Source organism: Ambystoma mexicanum, chromosome 6p (genome assembly GCF_040938575.1).
Source record: "Ambystoma mexicanum isolate Mex_15411 chromosome 6p, UKY_AmexF1_1, whole genome shotgun sequence".
Classification (NCBI taxonomy): Eukaryota; Metazoa; Chordata; class Amphibia; order Caudata; family Ambystomatidae; genus Ambystoma; species Ambystoma mexicanum.
The window spans coordinates 438000515-438023639 of record NC_090935.1 but is presented as its reverse complement, the minus strand read 5'-3'; the positions used below and the strand labels follow the sequence as shown (position 1 = coordinate 438023639).

The 23125-nt window shown below is 48.1% G+C and overlaps 1 protein-coding gene across 3 annotated transcripts in view; it reads right to left on the bottom strand.

The window, feature by feature from the left end:
• The window catches only part of PARP8 (poly(ADP-ribose) polymerase family member 8), a 1351312-nt gene that overhangs the window by 432539 nt on the left and 895648 nt on the right, over positions 1-23125 (bottom strand). For all 3 annotated transcript variants that reach the window (XM_069627250.1, XM_069627248.1, XM_069627249.1), the window contains one exon: positions 13086-13155. In XM_069627250.1, coding sequence (XP_069483351.1) covers positions 13086-13155 — 70 coding nt within the window. The remainder of the gene's footprint in view (positions 1-13085; positions 13156-23125) is intronic.

The window sequence follows — 23125 nt, the reverse complement described above, 5'->3', positions numbered from 1 at the left end:
GTAAGCCACGTCCTTCTTCAGGAAGTTCCCTCAGGGAGGACATTGTTTCAGAGAATCGGGGGACAAACTTTGCATAGTATTCCGTAAGGCCCAAGAAGGACCGGAGTTGTTCATCCTTGGACAAGGGGCTGGGGCATCGGTTATCACTTTGAGCAGATTTTTCTTTAGGCTCACCCCGTCCTTCGAGATGTGATAACCGAGGTACTCAACTTCTCTCACGCCGAACACGCATTTCTCATGGCGAAGGTGGACGCCCGTCTCTTGTAGTCTGCTCAAGACTGCATTCAATGCTCTGTTGTGGGTATCTGTGTCCTAGGCGTACACCAAGATGTCGTCCTGAAAGTCGGATACGTTGGTAATGCCGTGCAGCAAGGAGCTCATCATCCTCTGGAAGGCTGAGGCGGCTGAGGATAGGCCTAACGGCATACGTGTGTACTGGTACGTGCCGAACGGGTTAATAAACGCCGTAAGCGGGCGCATGGTCTTGTGCAGGCTTATCTGGTGGTACGCGTCTCGCATATTTAGCCTCGAAAAAATGGTTGCTTCCTTCATCATGAGCACTACTTCGCTGACGCTGGGAAGCGGAACACTGTCAGTGACAACTTCTATGTTGAGACTTCGTAGGTCAATGCAGACGCTCAGATCGTTCAAAGATTTTTTTTGATGAGGACTAATGGGCTTAACCATTACGAAGACTCCACAGTTTCGATGGTACCCTCTTTAACCATATTCTGGAGCTGGGTCTCGAGTGCTGGCCTCACTGTTGCCAGCACAGATCTGACCTTGTGCTTCACGGGCACTGCATTTGGCTTTAGACGGGTCTTGTGGACATAGTTTTTAATTTTTACGGGCATTTCGGAGAACAGGCTGGGGAAGGCTTCTTTCAAATTTGGCACTCCTCCTGAAGAGGCCACAAGCACCTGACCTGGGGTGCTAGGGTCTAGCCTTATGCTAAGCCTGTGTCGGTCGTCCCATCCTAGCACGGCTGGGCCCTAGGATGAGAAGTACACTTTCGTGGTGGTGGACCTGTCTTTAAATTTTATTTTCACCCTGATATAGCCGAGCAAGTCTATGGTGGACCCTCCAAAGACCGTCGGCTTCTGTCTGGTGGTTCCGATTTCAACATGGTCGCACCCCAGCATGTCTTTGTACATTTGTAAGGGGAGGATGGTGACGTCTGATGCTGAGTCGGCCATGACTCGCGTCTCCATGCCGTCTACTCTCACTATGCAGTGAGGCTTTTCCCTCCTTGCGTGCGGTGAGTTGACCATGATCACTATGGGTTTGTCATGCTGGTCGTCGTTGCTTGAAACTCTGTTGCCATCGACGCGGGTGACAGTTTTTTCCCGCCATGTGCAGGCTGCAGCCACGGGACCGAAACCTCGACATTTTGAACATTCGTGGTTCCTGGCAGGACAGTCGCGATCATTCGCCATGTGCTTGGTGCTGGCACATCTGTAGCACTTTGGTGCCTCCCTTTGTCTGGGACCTCTGTCTCTGGGGGTTTCGCAGGGCTGTCTCTCTTTACGCCCTCTCCACTTCAGCACGGTCAGCTCGGGTAGGGGTGATGGGCCTCCAACCTCTTCGCATCTGCTGGAGGTCGCCTCCTTGGCTCTGGCAACCTGGACGGCTTTGTCACGGTCCATCTCCTTTCCCTTTATAAATATGTCTTGGACCTTCCTTGAATTGGTGTGAACCACCAGCATGTCGCAGATGACTTGTTCGACGTTGTCACCAAATCTGCATAGGGACGCAAGTTCCCTCATCTTGGTGATGTAGTCGTCTACGGGCTGTTTGCTTTCTTGCTTACGGGTGTAGAATTTGAGTCTGTGTAACACCACATTTTCCTTATTGGTTTATCTCTTGACAATGCAGCGAATCGCTTCCATGTAGGCATCGTCCTCTTCATCTTTGACGGGTATGGCATTGAGCCCTGCAAAAATGCACTGCTCTTCCACACCCATTGCGTTGAGAAGCATGGCCTTCTTTATGGCCGGCGCGTACCCTGTTCCGCCCAATGCATCTAGGTACGTGGAGAAGAGCAGTTCCCATTGCTGCCGTGGAATGGCTGGGGTTCCCGGAGAAGGGAGGAAAGCGGGGGTTGTGGCGCCTTGCATGACGTGCTCGTGGGGTTCAGGATCCTCATCGCCAGTTATGAGGTGGCCTGAAGGAACACAGGACGCAGGTAGTGCTGAACACAGTGTTTATTTGGACACCTCCACTAACTTGCTGAACTGGGAATAAGTAAAGTCCAAGGTAGGGCAGAAACTGTACTCACATGGGTATGCATTCCAATGCATGCAGTTACCTCACTGCCTGCTGTGTGTGCATAGGGTATGCAGAGCACCCAGGTGGCTGCCCTCAGCCATGGAATTACACTCTGGAAGCGATGGCCTCACGTGTAAGGGCCTCAGGATAATTTAGCTCCATGAGCAGGAGGAGCACTGGGGCGGTGTGTCTTTGGCACTCTCCACCGGATTATATCCCTCTGGCGTACTCCGCGCGCTTCGTCCCCCCAAACATTCTAATGTAAATATGCAGTGTATGTTGGACTTAAAGGCACGGTTTGCCCACAGTCACTCCAACAGTTCGTTTTTGCATGCTCCAAAGTTGTGACTATCTGTATAAGAAGGACTTTTCCCAGTATCAGAGCAAAGTTGTGAAAATGAAACGGTATGTTAAACATCAGAGTTTAGAGGTATTTTACCCTCAGTTGCCCCAAATTAATGTCCGATAAACATTGAAGAAAGAAAAGTCCAATTGGCAGCTGATTGAAATCTGTCAGTCTATCCAACTGTGTATAACAGCGTATTGTGATTGTGAGTAAAGGGAAGCACGACGAAAGGTGATCATATACCTTGGGTTTGTTAGTACAAGACTCCGTAAACAATCGTATACTTTGAGATTGTTCATGCAAGACTCCGCAAACAATGTAGACTCGATAGAGAATACTAGCTGGAGTTCCTTGATGTGTACGCTGTTGCTGACGGATGGGCAAAGCACTTACCACACATACATAATAAGATGAATTACAGGTGGTGAGTGTTAGATGCTCACCACCACCCCGCAGCATAATGACACCTTCCTCAGTCCACCACAGAACACTGAGAACACTTGTGCCACACTTCGCTCGGGCCTCAGATTAAATAGTCCCCTTTTCTTAAAGGCACAGCAGCACTATATAGTCAGAACACTATATAGTCAGAACACAGAGCAGGAAGCTCGTCTTTTCTTAGCAGAGAACAGAAGCAAAATGCACACCGAGAACACTTGCGCCCCACTTCTCAAGAAGAAAGTCATTGTTAGGCAGAATCCTGTGCAGTGCCCTTAGGGACCACTACACACAATTAAGACTACAAGTGGTAATACAAGTTCATCTTTGGTACAAGCCTGTACTACACTGTTAAAGTGGTTGCAGTATCGGAGCTGCCAGACTTATCTCAAGAGCAAATGAGCAGTAGTAGGAATTACACAAAGGAGCACAATTACTGTGACTCAAGCAAACACTGACTCAAGGTTTTTGGTTGAAAAGTAAAAGTACATTTATTTCTAGACCATCTGTTTGCAAAACACTTCACTTCTATTAAATTAAAACCACATATAAAATACACTACACACAACCAATTCTCTTTGTGCAGAACTACTCAAGGTAAGTACCTTATGATTTGACAGACCGTTGCTATGAAACAAAAGGCATTACCGGGAATACAGATGCGATCACTTTTTGACAGTGATGACAGTTTGGTCTTACTAAAGATACGCGTATCCGCGGGAAGAAATGTTACCAGAGTTAAAACACACTTAGCACCTTAGTTAACAAAAGGGAGTTGGGGACAAAAATCATAGGCAATACTTTTGTCAAGGCAGACAGAATCAGAGAACACTTTCTGACAAGAAGATAAAAGTCAATAGGCCTGCGCCAGTGTCAAGTGGAACCGGGTTCCTGTTGTCGAGAATCACACAGTCAGATAGTTCACGATTGAAGATTGCCAGGAGTACTTGGATATTGTCAACAGAGGAAGCAAAAGTTATAAGAGGGAAGGAAGACAAGGGCAAGCCTTGGCTGAGGAGAAAAGGGTTCACCCTAGTTCCTCGAAGCTGGACACAGTACCTTATTCTTTGAAGAAGCTGGTGCTACGGCAGTTGTTCCTGGAAGTTTCCTGCAGACTCACGGTTCCTGTAGCTTCAGTGTTGGAGACAAGAAGGAGGACCTCTGGAGGGATCTGCACTACCTAGGGATGAGGCCAGCAGCAGCGACGGTGAATAAAAGGTGCGCTCCTTAAAAACAGGAAAGGCTCTACAGATGGCTATCCGGACCACTACCACAGTGTGCAGCGATTTCGACCACAAAGAGGACCCTCTGGCTGTGGAAGAGGAGCTGGTTGATCCCACCAGGCTCAAGGGAAGAAGACTCCGGACTGGATCTTCTTTTGTCGTTAAAGGTAGATAGCGCAGCACTGCAGCAGGGCTTCACCGGGACTCGGTAGTTGCAGCAGCCGTCTTCTTTTCCGCTTCTCTTCGGTTCCTTGCAGTTCCAGTGGCGACTCTGTCATTCAGCCCAAGAGTCCTGCCTTTTATGCGAAAATCCCCCATTCACACAGCCTGGCTGTAAATCACACAGCAGGGGGGTTGTCCGACCCGGACAACCACCTCAGCCACTCATGCCAAAGTGCGACTTGGGTTTCCAATGATACCCTGTACAGGGGGGGACTACACCCATCGCTCACATACAGCCCACCTAGACACCCAGGCGCCAAGAGGAGGGCTTCTTGGAAGAAGCCCGCCAAAAGACAGTGAACAAAGGAGGCAAACCTGGGTTGCCACGCAAAGTAAAACACAAGAAGGACTTTAACAAAAAGAAATGGCGAATAAACCCGACTGGAGCCAAAAGAAAGAACATTTGGTCAAGCGGGTTTATGTTCGAGGCTACTATGATAACCTGGAACAGTACCACGTTTATATAATGTAATCGCGGAAGAAGAGTTAGGGTATATACCACTGCCACCAGCCAAGTCTGAATGTTAAAAGAGCAAAACAAAGCTCAGAGGGGCACAGACAAAAAGGGATAGGAGTTAACCCTTTCCAGTACTCCATGAAAGATGGGGTGAACTGGGTCTGTAGTTTTAAATGACTATGTAAAGTAAATGGCAAATGTACCTGTTTTCTGGGGGACAGTAGTCAGCCCCAGAAAATGGAGTCAGTGGGAAGTCTCAAAGACAACCCTGTGTCACTGCACTGAGGGTGCTGTGTAACACACATAAAAAGTGGGGTTCATGGAGTGGTGTCCTCTCCAGAGACCACTAGTACACAAACAGTAAAAATACACATGGCAAAACACATGTAAGAGTGGGGAAAAGGCTCACACTCTTAACAAGTGGAAAAATAAACTCCAGAAATCCAGCAAAGCTGCTGGGGGTCTCACTAGGTGAGGAAAATTAGCCATAGAATGAGAATTCTCCCTAACAGTCATCATCCAAGCATGTGTCTCTGTGGCCTCTAACAACACGGCCAAACTCTTTAAAATCTGCAAGGAGCTGGCCAATCCTTCTGCAATCTCCACTCCCAGGCCTGCTGCACAGCTCTGGCTTCTCACTTCACCACTAAAACCCAGGGCATCCTGTCCTCGCTCTACTCTTCCTCTACCTCTCCCGGCCCCCCTCTGGCTGCTTCCCCCTCTCGTTCCCCTTTCTCCTCTATGTTTCTAGACACATCCGATCTATGAAAGTGTCATCCAAACAGGTGCAGCCAGTGGCACGCAAACTGCTCTCCTGAACACCCGTGTAAATCTGCTCTCGAATCTTGATTCCAGCCTTCTTTCTGTCCTCATCCTCCTTGACCTTTCCCCTGCTTTTGTCACGGTTAATCACGCCAACCTGATCAATCAACCCCGCAAGAAACTGGGCATCACCGATCAGGCCATGAAGTGGTTGAACTCCTTCCTCCTTAGCCGATACTCTCAAGCCCAACTTCTGTACTTTCTCTCCACCACCTCCGCCCCCACATGTGGTGTTCCCCAGAGCTCTACCCTCTCACCCTGGCTTTTCAATGTCTACTTGGCCCCTTTGGCCCACCTGATCTCTACCTCTCTTCTAACTTTCAGTGTTATGTGGATGATACTGAGCTCTCGTACAGGCTCCCCTGAGCCTCCTCTCCTCTCTTGCTCATTCCTGTCTATCCACGATTCAGGATTGGTGCACCTCCAAAGATCTCTGCCTTAATGCCAGTAAGACAGAGATCCTTCTCATTGGGACAGCTGCTCCAGCTTTCCCTCTCTCACTCTGGCTGCCCTCCTTGACCCTCTACCTTCGCATTCCTGTGAGGCAAAAAACCTTGGTGTCATCTTCTATTCCACTCTCTCCTTTTCTCCTCACATCACGGACTGTACCAAAAAGGCCCACTACCAGCTGCACCTCCTGAGATGTATTCTTCCCTTTCTTACTTTCCCCCGAAAGCTCATTGTTTCCAGAGCCCTGGTTCTCTCTAGTCTCAATCTGCCTTCCTCTACTCTCTGCCTTCTACAACTAATCCAGAACAGGACTTATCCTTGGCCTCAAGCCCAAGGACCGTATCTCTCCAGCCCTGAACCCTCTCCACTGGCTCCAGGTGACTGCAAGGATCAAGTTCAAGATCCTCTGCATCGTCCATAAGGCTTTCTGGCATCAGGGGGTCCACACTACATCCAACTCTCTCACCAAAAATACCTTCCTTCTCTGGCTTTTTGCTCAACTACCTCCACCTCTCTGAGGGTCTCACGCCTCTCCAGGCAGAGAGTGGGTGTAGATATCTCTCCACTGCAGGTGCTTCCCTCTGGAATGGCCTCTGTGCCCCTCTCAAACATCAGCCGCACTAGACTAGTTCCGGAAACTGCTCAAGACCATCCTCTTCTCCCCTGCTTTCTCTCTCACTCTCCCCTGCTGACCTACCTGTCTGCTGCGCCGACTGGTTACTTGGCTACTGCCAGTGTCTCACTGGGTACCAGGCTTCTCCATGATCAGTCTCCCCTGCACTGCCTACTGCGCACTTAGGGGCTGTAACTGTAACCTCTACAGCCACTTACCTCCTTGCACAGCCAGTGCTGTGCTGCCCTGGCTGCACTCATCATTGCAATGCTGCCTTGATTGCACTTCTGTCACGATGCCCGCTCCCGGGGAGCCGGCTCAGGCCCTGCGTCCCCGAAAGCGGACATCAAGTCCCCGGGGAAGGTCCCAGCAACCCCTTATAGGGGCACTTTGGACAGCGTCCTGGCGCCTATGGCGCCAGGCTCATAGAAAACGTCAGTCCTGGCGCCATAAGCGCCAGGCTCATTATGAAAGTGTTTGGGTGCCATTACCTGATGCAGACCATGCTGCAGAACCCCGGCCTCCTTGAGGCCTGAAAGGAACTACTTTACCTGTGGGACTCATTTACCACCCGGGCGTGGTCGGGGAAGGATACATACCTGATTGGAGGAAGGACACATTCTAGGAACTTCTTCCAAGGCTATTTAAACCACACCCGATCAGCCACACATGCTTCTCGTTGTTCTGCATCTAGCAGCTGGACGCTCACCGTGTCTGCTCCTGCATCCCGACTTCTGCCACACCTGCCAGCATCCTGAATCACCTGCAAAGGAAGGGAACAAGAGAACAGAAGAAGGAAAAGGCCTCACCTGCTAAATCTGCATCCCAGAGACATTTCGCCGACAATCCTGAAAAGGAAGACATTTATTTTTAAAAGCACATCGCATCGATCGCTGCAGCGCCGCATTCTACTCACCTTTACAGGGCGCCTCCATGTTCAGCAGCGACCATCCGGGTTCGCAGTCGCGCCCCCGCGCCTAGGGAGAAAAAGACAAGAACAAAGGTGAGAGAAAGAACGGAAAAGGGAAGCTAAAACTCCATGTCAAGACTTACCTTTTGGGTCATTCCCTTTTCATTTCGGGTCCGCACCGCATCCAGGCATTTTCGGACCCCGGCCCCTAAGGGGAAAAAGACATCAGCGTTAATGAGTGAATGAAAAGACATTACCAAAACACTCATTAAAGACTGACCTGATTTCCACAAGGATTTCACCGCTCACCTCGGGTCGGTGCCTGTTCCCCGGCATTCCGTACCCCGGCCCCTATGGGGAAAAAGACACTAGCATTAGAACATTAATGCATGGACACAAGGGGAACCACTTATAGAAAAACTTACCTGGAAGCCAAGCAAGTTTGGTTCTCACCCATCCGAAAATCCAGTGACGTAACTGGATACCAACGCGCCCCTGCATCAGAAGCAGGATGGAGAGCTCGTCCTTCCAGACCCTAAGGTGAGATGCTACGGGGAAGCACAGCAGGGTTTTGAGGAGGGTGAGGGGGTAAATGGGAGGCCGATTGCATTACCCCGCAGACAGTTAACCCCCTATTCTCACCTACAGAAGGATACTTCTGCGAGTCAGACAAGCCAGATCTGGGGCCCGGTTCAGTCCGTCTTCCGAACCCTGCGCATCACCTTAGACGAGGTCACAGCAGCGCGAACCAGGTCAGCACCCCCGTGGGAGTCAGGTGAGCGTTACAACTTCCCCTTCCCTCGCCCTGGCACTTCCCGCCTCTCCCTTCTCCCTGCACTTTTGTGCTGTCGCACTTGCAAAATCTGAATGACTCAAGGCCTGGTAAGATCGTTTGTTTTGTCCTCCCTCTGTCTTCCCCACTTGTTTTGTCGCGCCTAGAAACACTTATATCATATCATATCAATGGTCACAAAATACCTAAACATTTGTATGCTGATGACAGCACACTCTTAGCCAGGACAGCAAACTCATTGCAAAAACTCAGCACTTATTCTGCTTACATGAATGATAGAGGCTTAGCTGTGAATCAAAATAAATCTGCAATTCTCTGTTTTTGGAGAAAAAAACTGTAGCCAGGCACCTGATATTTTTTGCTCAACAACTGCGATTATTGAACTTGTGCACGTGTATGACCACTTGGGTGTATGACTACTTGGGTGTTCGATTGACTGGAAAACTGATTAACGGAGCCCATGGTGAGAGGAAGGCCGCAAGAATGTCTCAATTAATTGTAATGTATACTTTCACCCAGAGTTTTAAGGCACATCCCCTCGAGATGTTGATACGTGCGTATGGCGCAAAGGCCAAATCAGTCACTCTATATGCCATCAGACTGCTTGTTGCCTACAAAAGACTCAGAACACCTTCTGCAGGAGGCTACTGGCCCTTCCTAACTCTGTGCCACCTTACACCACGCATAACGAGATTGCTCTTCCATATCTTGATGATCAGGTTAGGCTCACTCTAGTGTCTCATTTCCTGAGAACTGCAGCCAATAAACATGCTACACTTACTAACCTGATCTTGCATAATCTGTTCATATGAGACAGAGGTTTAAAAATTCCATGGCTGCATTATGTACTCTATACATATATTCCTCTGTCCGACGCTTACTGTCCCCAAATGAAGAAATCATACATTATAAAAATATTAAGCAATATTGAAAACAGTCTATAAAATTCCAGAGAGGAAATTGAGTGAAACAAACTGCAAAATGTACCACTTAGCAATGTCCAGCTGTAGCCACGTCCAACCTTAGCACAAACCATTAATCAATTACAAGATTTCATTTTAATTGCCTTAATTTTGTTGTGAGATATTAAACTTTGCAAATTAGAGAGGAGGAAACAACAGCATTCTTTGCCCTTTTCGTGCAAGCTGCCGAAGAGTTCCTTACATGTATTGTGTTTATTTTTCTTAAGAAATATGCACATGTGTGGAACTGTAATAGACTAAAATGCAGGCCAACATTCATATGCCTGCTCTGGGCTAACAGCATAGCAGCATCTTGAGCCCCATCAAAATACTTAGCTAATATAGTTTAAAGAATAGATGTATTGTTGCATGTTGCAGGAGGAGATGGAGTAGCATAAGTGAGAGCAGGAGGAGGCAGAACATGGCTACAGTAAAGTTAGATTATGGCACAAACAAGGATAAGGAGAGCAGATCCACTGGACCAAAGTGATCCAGTGCCCAGGAGAAAAATCCATGCTAAGGCACAGGGCCTGTTGGGGACCTATGGAAGGAAGCTAACAGGGACAAGACCAAGATTGGCAAAAAGATTGCTGTAGTTAGTCTGGAAGTTTGCAGAGAGCAATGCCAGAGATTCAGATTCATTCTAAACCTTCCAGCCATCACCTCTTTGTTTCTGCTTTGTCAACCCGAGTGGGACGGGTATGGAAGTGAGCAGGTCATCAGTCATCCTAAGACTTAATAGTTAATACCCAGGTGGAGGGATCCCTATTTCGAAATGTCCATGTAGGAGGGAGAATACGTCCCTGAGTTACCCCAGGCCTGACTGCCAAGCCCAAGAGAATGCTGGAGGAGAACTATACACCTGCCCACTGCAGACCCCTGATGATTTAAAGGGCCCAATGACCACTGAAGAACACCTCACCACCCCAGGAGATGATGTGATAAAGATACCCACACTGAACAATGACCAGGATCATGGAGGACCAAACTCCACCAACAAAAAAGAAGTGTGACAACACACTATACCTACCAGACAATGGAAGTGAATTGGATCAACTATATCCTCAGTGGTACCAATCAGAACTTTGCTTTTTGGAATACGACCTAGCCTTTTGGACTTGGGACTTCAGGTCCCTCTACACCTTGGGGATACTACGTATAATTTCATCTACCCTAACAGTGCTTATGATAGTAATACACACCTCGGTTGCATCTACCTATGCCAGCAGGCATTCCTAGATTTCCTTTGACAATAACAAAACAGTGAACCTCTTCTCTGCTACGTTTGCGTTCTTTGGTTTCCCCGTAACAGCACAAATATGAATTGTTCCTTTTAGGAAACAAATATTGCAGTATTGAAAATTGAGCGTAATATGGGACATTTGAAAATTATCCAATTTATACTAAAATAAGGTAGGATTTCAAACAGGGGCACATGAAAAATACACTGACATGGATTTTTATTTATATTTAGTAGCGATTTAAAAAATATATATATTTTATTGTTCAAAGTGCAGACCCAGTTCGAGAGCAGCAAAGTGCTGTACGGAGTGTGGGTAGCTGGCATTTGGGCTGATTATAGTTCATTACTTGTAAGCATCTGTCTTTTCCTCTGTCTAGTTTATCTTGGTCTGTTCCTGATCTCTGTGCTCACTTCTTTTAACAGTTTTTGGTTTCAGCTCTGAACTGGCCCACCCTGCTAGCTCTAAATCCATTAACAGTGTGACTCCTGGTTTGGCATCCCCTCCAGTTAAGAAGACTATTGTTGCTTCTACCTGGCTCTGAATACTTGTGCAACGGTATAGTGAGTAGAGCATCCTCGTTCGCATGGTCAAGCTAGGAAGTGTTAAGATAATCCTTCTGGTTGTGAGTCCAAGGGTTTTCTTTATAATACCAGTAGGCATTTTTGTATACAATAGCACAGCCCTTTCTCTGATAAAGCCTGGTTATCCAATACTTATGACGGATTCCTGTACTTGTGCCAGCTCCAGATCTCTGATATTATTATGGCCGCTTAAATACTCGGTTCCGCTGCTATGTTTTTCGTGATTGATGACAATGTAGCAGACTAATGCACTCATAGAGGCACGTTCTGAAAACTAGCACTAACGAAATAAGCAGAGATGCGGTTTTTCTTTTATTTGAGCTAGATTCAGGATTAAGCAGGCCACCGTATTCTCAAAGGAAACTACGATTTCATCGGGGCTGGGTAGCAACGCAAAAAAAGATGAGCTGGACAGCCCCCGTGCATACATTAGTGTCGGGAGTGTGCTCCTGATATTAATGCATTATAGGCTCCCAGCACCCATGTTAGTGCTTGGAGTGGATTTTACAGTGATAGGCCTTTAAAGGGTCTGTAAATGTGAAATGTAAAACAAATTAAAAAAAATCAATTTGGGGATAAACATATGTGTGACAGCTGTGGTTGAAACCGTTACTCTCACACGAAAAAAAAGAAAACAAACAACAGATGCACGTTTAAAAGTGCATCCCGTATTTGAATTCAGAATGTGCATTGAAATGTGTAGAAATGCATCCTCATTTTCACAAAATCCGTGAAGGGGGTGGAAAATGGCATCTGAATGTGCGCAGCTAAGATCTAATATCTTGGTGCATAGGACACATCATTTTTGGTCCAATGAAGTGATGGTGCATCTTATCACATGCACCAAAAGAAATCCATTATCGGGTACATATGCGAGGTGATATGATACGGCATGTATAATGCGCCTATACACAAGTGTTTCAAGGCGCGACGCGGCAAGGGAGGGGAACAGAGGGAAGACAGAGACAAACGATCTTACTAGGCCAGGTGACATTGAGATCGCGCACGTGCAGGGGAGCGTGGGAGGGGGAAAAGTGCGAGGGGGAAGGGGAAGTGCAATACATAGGATAACAGTAAATAATAAAAACAGTAATAAGAACAATAAATAAGAATTGTGGCCAGCTGGTGGCAGCTGCAGGGGTAAGTTCGGGCATCAGGTCTCAAGTACTGGTGGGGGGCTGTGGGGATACAGAAAAAACCCCAGAGTGCCAGGGGGGCAGTGTAGGTGTGCAACTGGCGGGGAGGAGACCTGGACCCAACAACAGAGGGTAGCCAGGTAACCAGTGCAGTTTCAGCCAGGAGTTCAGCAGGGGAGAGAAGGAGAGAAAGCAGAAGCAAGAGGAAGGTCTTGAGGTGTTTCCAGAACCAGAGGTAGTTCTCCTCAATTTTCAGAGAGGCAGGGAAGCTGTTCCAGAGGGAGACACCAGCCGAAGTAAGAGTTCCAGGCGGATGAGCGAAGAGCTCGAGAAGGAAGATATGTAGGAAGAGAGAGTTGAAGGTATTGAGGCCCCATGTGAAGAAGCAAAACCCAATGCACACCAGAATATGTGCCAGAATGCAAGAAACACTTAGGGCCTGATTCACAGCGACATTATACAATGTTCTGGGAATCAGGCCCAGAATTCTTTCATCAGAAATATACAATCTATGTAGATTACTATCATTTTCCATGCGCCAAGACTTTGTACATCACAGAACATCAATGAGGCAGTAAAATAGGTGAAAACAATAGTTCAAGTATTTGCTACATATTTACCTGAGTAACCAAATGATATGCTCGACAAAGGACTAAGGTAAATCCCGTTTCCATACATGGCACCATGAAGCTGGAAAAAGAAAAAAAAACATATTTTACCAAGATCAATTAATTTGCAAACAGATACTAAACAGAATAAAGCAAAGACAAAAATATCTATATGTGTAAAATAATCTTTCAGAATAGTTTTACCATTTTTGTATCAGAAGTCTAGCATACTTTATAAATACAGCATTTATCTTCTATTCTACTGAAGACGGCAACACATTTTCTTATGACCATTTTAGGTTTGAGTAATGTATGAAACATTAAATGCGCTTAAGTGACAAAAAAATGTGATCCACTTATGAGAAAAGCAAGTAGTATATTTGTATGTGTAGGGAGAGATACACCATTCAAATAATTGGAGAATGCATTACCACTGCACCCATCGCAGGTGAGGCAATATATGCATCATTGTCTCTATCCAGTTTTCTGTAGCCATATCTCCAGAAGGAATAAAAGAAATCGGAGGACACTCACAGTCACACAATCAATATGGTCAATGAATTAAAAGATAACAAGCCTAGGATGCAAGCCCTGCACAGACTCCCAACTGAAGGCAGAGTAAACAATAAATAGCAGTGCTCCATCCAGAGGACAATATGGGAAAAGGGCATGTCATGTCTGTCCATGGAAATCATGGAAATCCACTTATCCTCATCCATGAGGACTTCAAATCAAGTCTGCAGCAGAAGAAAAAGATTGAGGGCGATGGGTTCCAACATCTGGAATGACCTCACAGAAAAACCTAAAAAGAACTAAAAGTCACAAGCACTTCTGGCAGCCATAATAAAATGTACACTTTACTCTAAGCCTTCCAAACATTATTTTTAACTTGGGATCTTGGCCACTTTAGTATGCCCGGGGTCCATTGTAGGAATTATTTGAGCCATTGTTAGGTTTTATAACCTTTGCTAGACCCCTGCAGAGTACCCCAGAACTTACATCTCAATATTCCATTGGGCAATGAGGATTTGAGATGCTTACTTGTTGGGAATGTACACATTCTCATAGGGAACACAAACATTACCAAATGCAAGGCCTTTTAGTGAGAGTACTCTTAGAAAGAAATGTGAAGTTATGAGACTTGGTGGTGGGCTTACTCGGCAATATCTGTATTATAGCAATGTAGGCTTCTGCGGAAAGAATAGTGATTGTGAATAGATGTGGCCAGGGCTCTCTAGCAGTCGCCCCAATTATCAGAGAACACTTGGGCCCATCAAAGACTCTCAGCCACAAGAACGGAAGACTCAGTCATGGGGCAAAGTTACAGTCTTTTATTAGAGAAAAAAAAATTACATTGATTACACAAGAAAAACAAGTATCCTCCGGAGCTCTCGTCTTCTAATGATGTGTCACCCGGTTTTATCTCAGTGTGACCTCACAAATCCAGGTTTCATCCCAGAAACCTATCAGTCATTCTCATTGGTCAGCTTGGTTGAGCTACATATAGGAGCTATAGGGAATAGTTCTACCATTGGATAGCCATATCTAGTGGCTCCTCCTAGGATGACCTCTACTAGTGCTAGGTTGCAATGTTGCAGGGTCACAGAGACCATTGGCCCCTGCAACAGATTATATCCCCACGTGAAAGGTGAATCTGGACTGTTACCAAACTGAGTGTACCCTTTCAAGGCAATGGGAATGGACATTTTTGAATTGTTCTCTAACGTTGCCATCAGTTAGCAGTTCATGGACAACATTTATATCTTTCCTCCTCTGGTTCGATGGGAAAGGTCCTCTTCATCTATCTCGGTTAAATGGGCATTGTCCTGTTCAGCTGGGCTACATGTGTTGAGACCACGAAATTAAGCTGCCCTGCTTGTAATTATGAAGATTGTAGCCTGATTTTCTGTGGGTGGCTCATTGTCATGGTAACTGGAATTTTTCCATTTCCACTTGTGCTTGGCTGGGTGCCTTGTTTCTGCTTGCCTCTGGCTGCGGCGATCATGTCTGCCCTTCCATGCACCTAAAGCCTGTCTCTCCTTCTCTGTTCGTTTCATAGACCTATAGCTTTCATATTGTTCCTAATGGCTTCTCTATGTTAGTAACAGTCAAGCTAAATATATGAATACTTTACATCTTGCGGTTTCAGCTTTGTCAAAGTATGTAAATATAAAGATATGTATGTGGGTATGACCTCTTATACACATGTGCTTTGTGCCTACATGCAATAAACTAGTGCATGTTTGTATAACTTCTTGAATGGATGAATATGTACTTCATGTATAAGTGTGGCTACGCTACATCATTGATTTCGGGTTTTGCAGTTAGTCGACTTACTGGATCGGTGTAATTTCCATGTTGTTTACTCTGCCTTCAGTTGAAAGTACCTGTTTCTGTGGATGTCAAGTTCATTAATTAGGTTCCAGAAGTTGGCGGAGTTAGGTCCTCGTAAGGATCGTAACATAGCTTCGCCATCTCTCTGAAATGTAATGCTTCTATGATGAATAGACCAGTTTTTATAACTTTGTTTTGTTTTTCATGCTGGCCATTAGACCCGGGGAATAACCAGATTTGTTGATGATTCTTATCCTCAACAGGCGTTTGCGTTCCCAAACTTTGCTGTCGAAGATATGGGGATTGGAGCTCCTAATCGTCTTCTTGTGACTGTATAACTCCTCCATTTTAGAAAGGGACTTCCCCATGTAGTTTGTAAACTTTAAGGCTGAGTAGGAACAAGTTACTTACCTGTAACTGTTGTTCTCCAGCATGGGTCTGGCATGGATTCACATGCTCATAAATATTCCCCGTCGTCAGGCTGGGAATCCTCGGTAAAGAAAAAGTATCAGTTTTGTTTCTGATCTGTCTTTCTTAGTAGTAACCAATCACTGTTCTCTGGGTCATACTGCCCCCAGCCAATGACTGCCCTCTCCCTAAGCCCCGCCTCTGGCAGCCATCCTCAGATTTGGTAGCACGCAAAGTGGCAGTATGACCAAGTTGTCAGTCTAGAAATACGGATACCTCTACTTTGAGACCGCAAACGCATTTTGGTGGCCGTGGGCCAACCGTCTTATGCACGATACGACAGAATATAGGTTTTCGAGTTTGCCAATGAACGGCCATTTTGGTGTAACAAGAATCGCCATTTTGTTTTCTAACCATCGCTCATTGCTTTCTGTTCCTATTGCTTCACAGTATATTTTCTGCTTACACTGCTCGACTGTGAAACATTGTTGTCTGTATGTGAAAAGGACAAGGCCGCAGGGCCGTGAGGATAACAAGAGTTCGCTGAAACACAAACGTAGGCAGCGCCAGGAAGAATGCCCGGCTCCCTCCCGAATGTAGCCTTGAAGCAGAGCTGCAGGGCATTTAATCATTTCACAGCTGCCAGCCAGTCTCGTTATATGGTAGAATATGTTAGAATAATACAGCTAAAGGCATGAATTATGCTTTTCTAACGGCCCCCCTTTGCTGAGCCCGCTAGAGCATGTCGGCTCCCAGGATGCGAATAGCACCTGATAGATAGCATGGTCTGGAATGCAACTCCCCCTGTATGTAGATCGCTTCCAAGAACAGAAGCGCTGTGTTCTATTCAATAACCGAAAGATGCCTTTGCACTCACAAATTGCAAATTGTTACTAGAATAGATGTTTGAAGGTGTCAGTGGTTGGAGATGTCCATCATCACACCAAGTTCAAAGAAACCCAATAAAGGGGGGTGTTAAACGTGTCATAGCTGATTGTTTGATATGCATTTTGTATATATGTAACTGATGTATATAATTCACTCTCTTGCGTCCCTTGAGGTCTAGAGATACACGTTGCGGGGCGTGAGACCGAGTTGGTCAACTGAGACTTTTGCTTTGCAATAAAACCCTAGCTTTGGGAATACAACGTTGTGTCTGGCGTCTCTATCGTGTGTGGTGACCCGCCTTGTTTCCATAGACGTCAGGGTGAGTTCCCTAGGGGCCCCTTTCAAAGTGAAGAGCCGCAGAGGGGTAGGCGGGAGGGTTCGTATGTGAATCCATGCCAGACCCATGCTGGAGAACAACAGTTACAGCTAAGTAACTTGTTCCTTCTCCAGCATGGGGTCTGGCATGGATTCACATGCTCATGAATTAAAGAATACATAGCAGTATACACATGCACAACCACGGGAGGTGGCAAAGGCTCAACATTAAGCATTACATCCAAAACTCAACATTAAGCAATTCTTGCCTCCTCACCAGGCTCACCTTAGGCAAACAGGTTGCGCAGCACTGCTTGGCGACCCTGGACTCCTCCCTGGAGTCCCCATCGACGCAGTAGAATCTTGTGAAGGTGTGCGTCGACCTCCACGTAGCAGCCCTGCAGATGTCCAGCAGGGGCACACCAGACAGGAACACGGTGGTAGCAGCGATCGCTCTGGTCGAATGGGCTCTCGGACGGCCGGGCAGCGGTCGGTTTGCCAACCGGTGACAGTGCATGATGCAGCCAGAGAGCCATCTGGAGATGGAAGTCTTCGAGAGAGCATTCCCTTGATTCACAGACCCAAAGTTCACAAACAGTTGTGACGTCTTCCGAAAACTCTTCGTGCGGCCACGTAGAACTTCAGCGCTCTAGCTACATCCAGCGAGTGCAAAGTCCTCTCGGCCGGCGTCGAAGGCGACGGGAAGAAAACTGGTAACACCAAGGGCTCGTTGAGGTGGAAGTCCGACGGCACCTTGGGCATGAAGGAGGGTGCGTCCTCAGCACCACCCTCGTGTCATGAAAAGTCAAGTATGGAGGCTTGCAAGATAGGGCCTGGATCTCTCCCACTCGTTGTGCAGAGGTGATGGCCACGAGGAACGCTGTCTTCCATGACAGGAACTTCAAAGGCGCCGAATGCATAGGCTGGAATGGGGCCCCTATGAGCCTGGTCATCACCACATTAAGTTCCCACGCCGGGGCAGGAGCCTTCACCGGCGGGAACGATCGGAATAATCCCTTCATAAATTCCTTCACCAGGCGATGAGACCACAAGGACGCCCTTCCCGTAGTCCTGGTATATCGGGAGTTGGCAGCCAGATGTATTTTGATGGAGGCGTGAGCCAGTCCAGCTTTGGCCAGCAACAGTAAGTACGGCAGTACTTGAGGGGCCGTAATCCGCATAGGGTTAACCTTCTGTGCACGGCACCAGACAGAGAACCTCTTCCACTTATGACCGTAACACTTGAGAGTTGAGGACGTCCTGGCTTTTGCAAGAACCTCTCTGCAGTCAGCCGGGATATCGTACCCTCCAAACTCTAGTGCTGCAGGAGCCAGGCCTGCAAGTTCAGCGACTGTGGGTCGTGATGGAGAATGGCGCCTCCTTCTCTGGAGAGAAGATCCGTGTCCGCCGGCAGCTTGACTGGTGGGGACATTGACAAGTCCAGAAGGTCCGGGAACCAGATCTGTCTCGGACACACCGGTGCGACAACGATCATTCTGCACCTGGACTTCTTGAGCTGGTTGATGAGGCGGAGCAGCAACGGCAACAGAGGGAACGTGTAAAGAAAGAGGCCGTCCCAGGGGAACGAGAAAGCATCGCCCATGCTCCTCGGCTGCGGGAACCTGCTGGCGAACCTCTGGCACTTGGAGTTCGTCGCCGTCTCAAAAATGTCGACCCAGGGTTTGCCCCATCGTCGAAAGAGCCGATCCACCTGGTCCTGACGTAGTTCCCACTCGTGGCACGAGCGCAGCTCCCTGCTGAGTGAATCGGCGATGGTGTTTTTTATTCCTGCCAAGTGGAAGGGGACCAGAAACATCTCCTGGGCGACGGCCCAGTGCCACAGAGCCTGGGCCTCCTTGCATAGGGCTGGGGATCTGGTGCCCCCCTGCTTCCGTATGTAGAACATTGTGGTGGTGTTGTCGGTGAAGATCCTCACCACTTTGTCCTTGAGGGACGTAAGGAACGACTTGAGCGCCCAGAACACTGCTCGGAGCTCCAGAATGTTGATGTGGAGAGACCTCTCCTCCGGGAGCCAAAGACCTCTTGCGTGGAGATCTCCGATGTGGGCCACCCAACCCTCCAGAGAGGCATCCGTCGTCAGCATCTCCTGAAACGTCGGGGTTTGAAAATCCGTGCCTGTAGTGAGGTGAGGGAGGGATCCTGTCTTCAAAGCAGCTCGTCGCCTGAAGCCAGCGGGCGTCGAGGAACTCCTGTAGGGGACGCATCCGAAATCTGCAAAGGGGTACAAGATAGATGCATGAGGACATCATCCCGAGGAGGGACTTGATGCACCTCACCCTGGCCACGTCCGTGGCTAGCAAGCACCGCACCTTGCCCAGAATGGTCTTCGTCCTCTCCTCTGACGGGGAGGCCAGCGGCCCCACTGTATCGAGCTTCGCTCCCAGAAACAGTGCTACCTGCGACGGAACCAGGTGGGATTTGGGGTAGTTGATGGCGAACCACAGTTCTGTGAGCAGCCGGACTGTCCTCGCTGTGTGTTCGACGGCGAGTTCTTTTGTCCTCGCCCGGATTAGCCAGTCGTCCAGGTAGGGGTAGACGTGGATCCCCTGCAGGCGCAGCCGCGCCGCCACTGGTGCCAGGCACTTGGTGAATACCCAGGGTGCCGACTTTAATCCAAACGGTAGGGCTCTGAATTGTTAGTGGCATCCCTGAACCACGAACCTGAAAAACTTTCTGTGTCCTTTTAGAATGGGGATGTGGAAGTAAGCATCCTCCAGGTCCAACGACGATAGGAAGTCGTCCTCCTCCAGCTGTCCCAGCATGTGCTGGAGGGTGACCATCCTGAATTTCTGCACCTTGATGTATTTGTTTAACCGACGCAGGTCCAGGATGGGGCGCCAATCGCCTGTCTTCTTTCTGACGAGGAAGTACCTTGGAGTACACTCCGGAGCCCCGGAGCCTCCTGGGGACAAGCTCGATGGCCCCTTTCTTGAGCATCGCCCTTACCTCCAACAGCAGTTGAGGGACGTGATTCTCCTTCCTGGCCACGGGATTCGGAGGGTTTCCCGACGGGCCTGGTTCTGGATCCTCCATCGGGGTCCGTGGTAATCTCGTCTTTATCTCAGTACATAAGGATTGGATCGCCAACAAAATGGCAGCCGAGCTATCCTGGGGCTCGGGAAATGGCTGCGACGGACGGGAAGGCTGCTCCACTGGGCCCTCTTCGTCGGCATTGTCGCTATCTTCGATCACGTCAGCGGGGACCAGCCCCTGGGATCGAACCTTCTCGAACCTCTCGTTGAGGCCTATGAACCTCTCGTTGAGGCTCTTCTCGGTTTCCACCAGATCCTCCTCAGAGGCTGATTCCGAGTCTGTAATGGCCACCACCCGCCCCCTCTTTTTACGCCGGGGACTTCACGGGGGTCTTAACGATGGGCTGGAAAGAGGATTCCCTCCGCGGTGGCAGGGATACTCTGGGCCCAGAGGCGTTTCCACTGGCGTAGTCTCAGCCGGCTTCGCCAGGGTTGCAGCGACCACTTCGATAGAGGCCTTTGCCGGCTGGATCAAAGCCCTCACCACCTTAGGTGCGTCCTGGGCCTTCGCCTTGGGGGGAGGGTCAGCGCCTCGCTCCCCATTTGAGATCGACCGGGGCCGCTCCAGCAGCTTACCCGGGTTCTCAGACTTCCTCTTCCCCGAACCAGAGCGCTGGCTCGTGGTTGAACGTGCCGGGGAAGTCGCGCCCTGCCTGGCAGCCGAAGAGCCCGACCTTTTCGGCGCTCCCGGTGCCCGCAGACTTGCGGTGCTTGGCCTTGTGTTGGGCCCCCGTCGCCGGGGCACCCTCAAAGGACTTAGAAGCCCGCTTAGACTTTTTCTTCGCCTTCTCACCTGCTGTGCCCTTCTCCAGCCAGGCGGCGAGGCGGGAACGACGATCTTGCTTGGTCCGTTCCGAAAGGTTCTTGCAGAACGCACAGTCCTTCTCCACGTGCGTCTTGTCCTCATGAAGGCAGTAGAGACATCGCAAATGCTCGTCCTCCTTGAAAAAGTTTTGTAATCTGCATCCAGGGCAGCACCTGAACAGCTTGGATCCGGGTGTCAAGCTTCCCTTGTCCTGGGCCATGTCCATTGAGGTAGGCCGCCGATCTTCTGGAATCCTCCAAGAAGCGTAAACTCAACGAAAACTTCACCCTCGAGGGGCGTCGAAGAATTCCGAAACGGGTCCCCGCTATCGGAAGTACAAACGGTGGAGCTTGAGGCTCGATTAAACCGAAAAAATGAGAAAATCTCCTGAAAAAGCACGAAAACGCAGCAAAAACTCGAGAGCTAAAGCACGAGGACTCCCAACACTTGAGCGTGCGGTAAAATTCTGAGGATGGCTGCCAGAGGCGGGGCTTAGGGAGAGGGCAGTCATTGGCTGGGGGCAGTATGACCCAGAGATCAGTGATTGGTTACTACTAAGAAAGACAGATCAGAAACAAAACTGATACTGATTTTTTCTTTACCGAGGATTCCCAGCCTGATGACGGGGAATATTCATGAGCATGTGAATCCATGCCAGACCCCATGCTGGAGAATTGGTCTGCCCGCTGGTAAAAGGAGAAGCTCTCATGATCCTTTACCATAGTGGCATTGAAATTAGCATTTTTTTCCCTGTCCATTTTATTCTGTTGCCTATACAGTTCGTTATCAGACCCTGTTTATAGCTTCTTTTCTACAGATTGTTGTGCAAGAGAGAGTATTGATTTCAGTTGTAAGCATACAGTGGTCACTAGTTGTTTTCGATGATTTCAAACTTCCCCATACGGAACAGACCCACAGAACAGAAGAACAAGTTACTTACCAACTGTAACGTTCTTTCGATTGGATGTTCCTCCCACGTATTCCTCATCTTAGATATATCCTTACCTTTAGGTTTCACTCGAAAAAAAATGTCTCTCTCCAGTAGGGGGCGCTCCACTCGAGGCCGCGGCATCGATGTCCCTCGGCGTCATCCGTCGAGCACCAACGTCATCCCCCGTATAAGAGCCTCGAGCGCGCCCGTTGGCTTCAGTTCTGTTTTTTCGTATATATTAGCGTCCATGGATTGTGATAGTCAATGACATGCCTCTTTTGACCCAAGCCCTAAAAGAGTTTAGAGTGTAATTCACGTAAACTGTACTGTGGGGTTAGGATGGGAGGGTCAATGAGGAATACATGGGATGAACATCCAATTGAAAGAATGTTACAGTTGGTAAGTAACTTGTTCTTCGAATAGATTGTGTCCGCCCACGTATTCCTCATCTTAGATAGACTCCCAAAGCAGTTTTGTATTCGAGGTGGGAGTACAGTATCTTTTTTAATCGTGTACAAAATAGAGTACAGATTTCGCAAACGGACCTCCTTGAGAAGAAGTCGAGTCCAATGTATAATGTTTTATAAAGGTGTGCATGGATGACCATGTGGCCGCTGCACAAATATCTTGCACAGTGCTGTTGAAGTTGCCATGCCCCTGGTCGAATGAGCGTTCAGTCCATCAGGTGGTTCTTTTCCCGCCAATCTGTAACATTCTATTATGGCTAAAATTATCCATCTCGATAATGTCTGTTTAGTTACCGGAAGGCCCAGTTTACGTCCAGTGTAGCCCACAAAAAATTGATCACACTGACACATTTTTGCCAATCTTGAGATGTAAAAGCTAAGAGCTCTCCTGGGATCTAGTCTATGAAGTCGCTCCTCTTCCTTGCTTGCATGAGGAGGAGGGTAAAACGTAGGGCTGCGGGCTGATGTCAATGCTACAAGGAGTATTGTCTTCAACGTGAGGAGCCTGAGAGGACAAGAATGTAAAGGCTCAAATGGAACACATGTGAGAAATTTTAGGACCAGTTTAGATCGCACACTGGAACCTGGAAAGGTATTGGGGGGAAAAACATTATTTAAACCTTTTAGAAATTGAATTATCAAGGGTATTTTAAAGTAAGATTCTGCTTCGGAAGAGTGCTTAAAGATGGATAGCGCTGCTAAGTATCCCTTTATCGTCCCAACCTGGAGCCCCAGATTGGCTAAATGTAACAGAAAAGATAAAATTGTGGGGATATTACATTGAAATGGGTCCACATTCTTTTCTCTGCACCAGTTACTGAACTTGTTCCAACGACACCGATACAGAGATT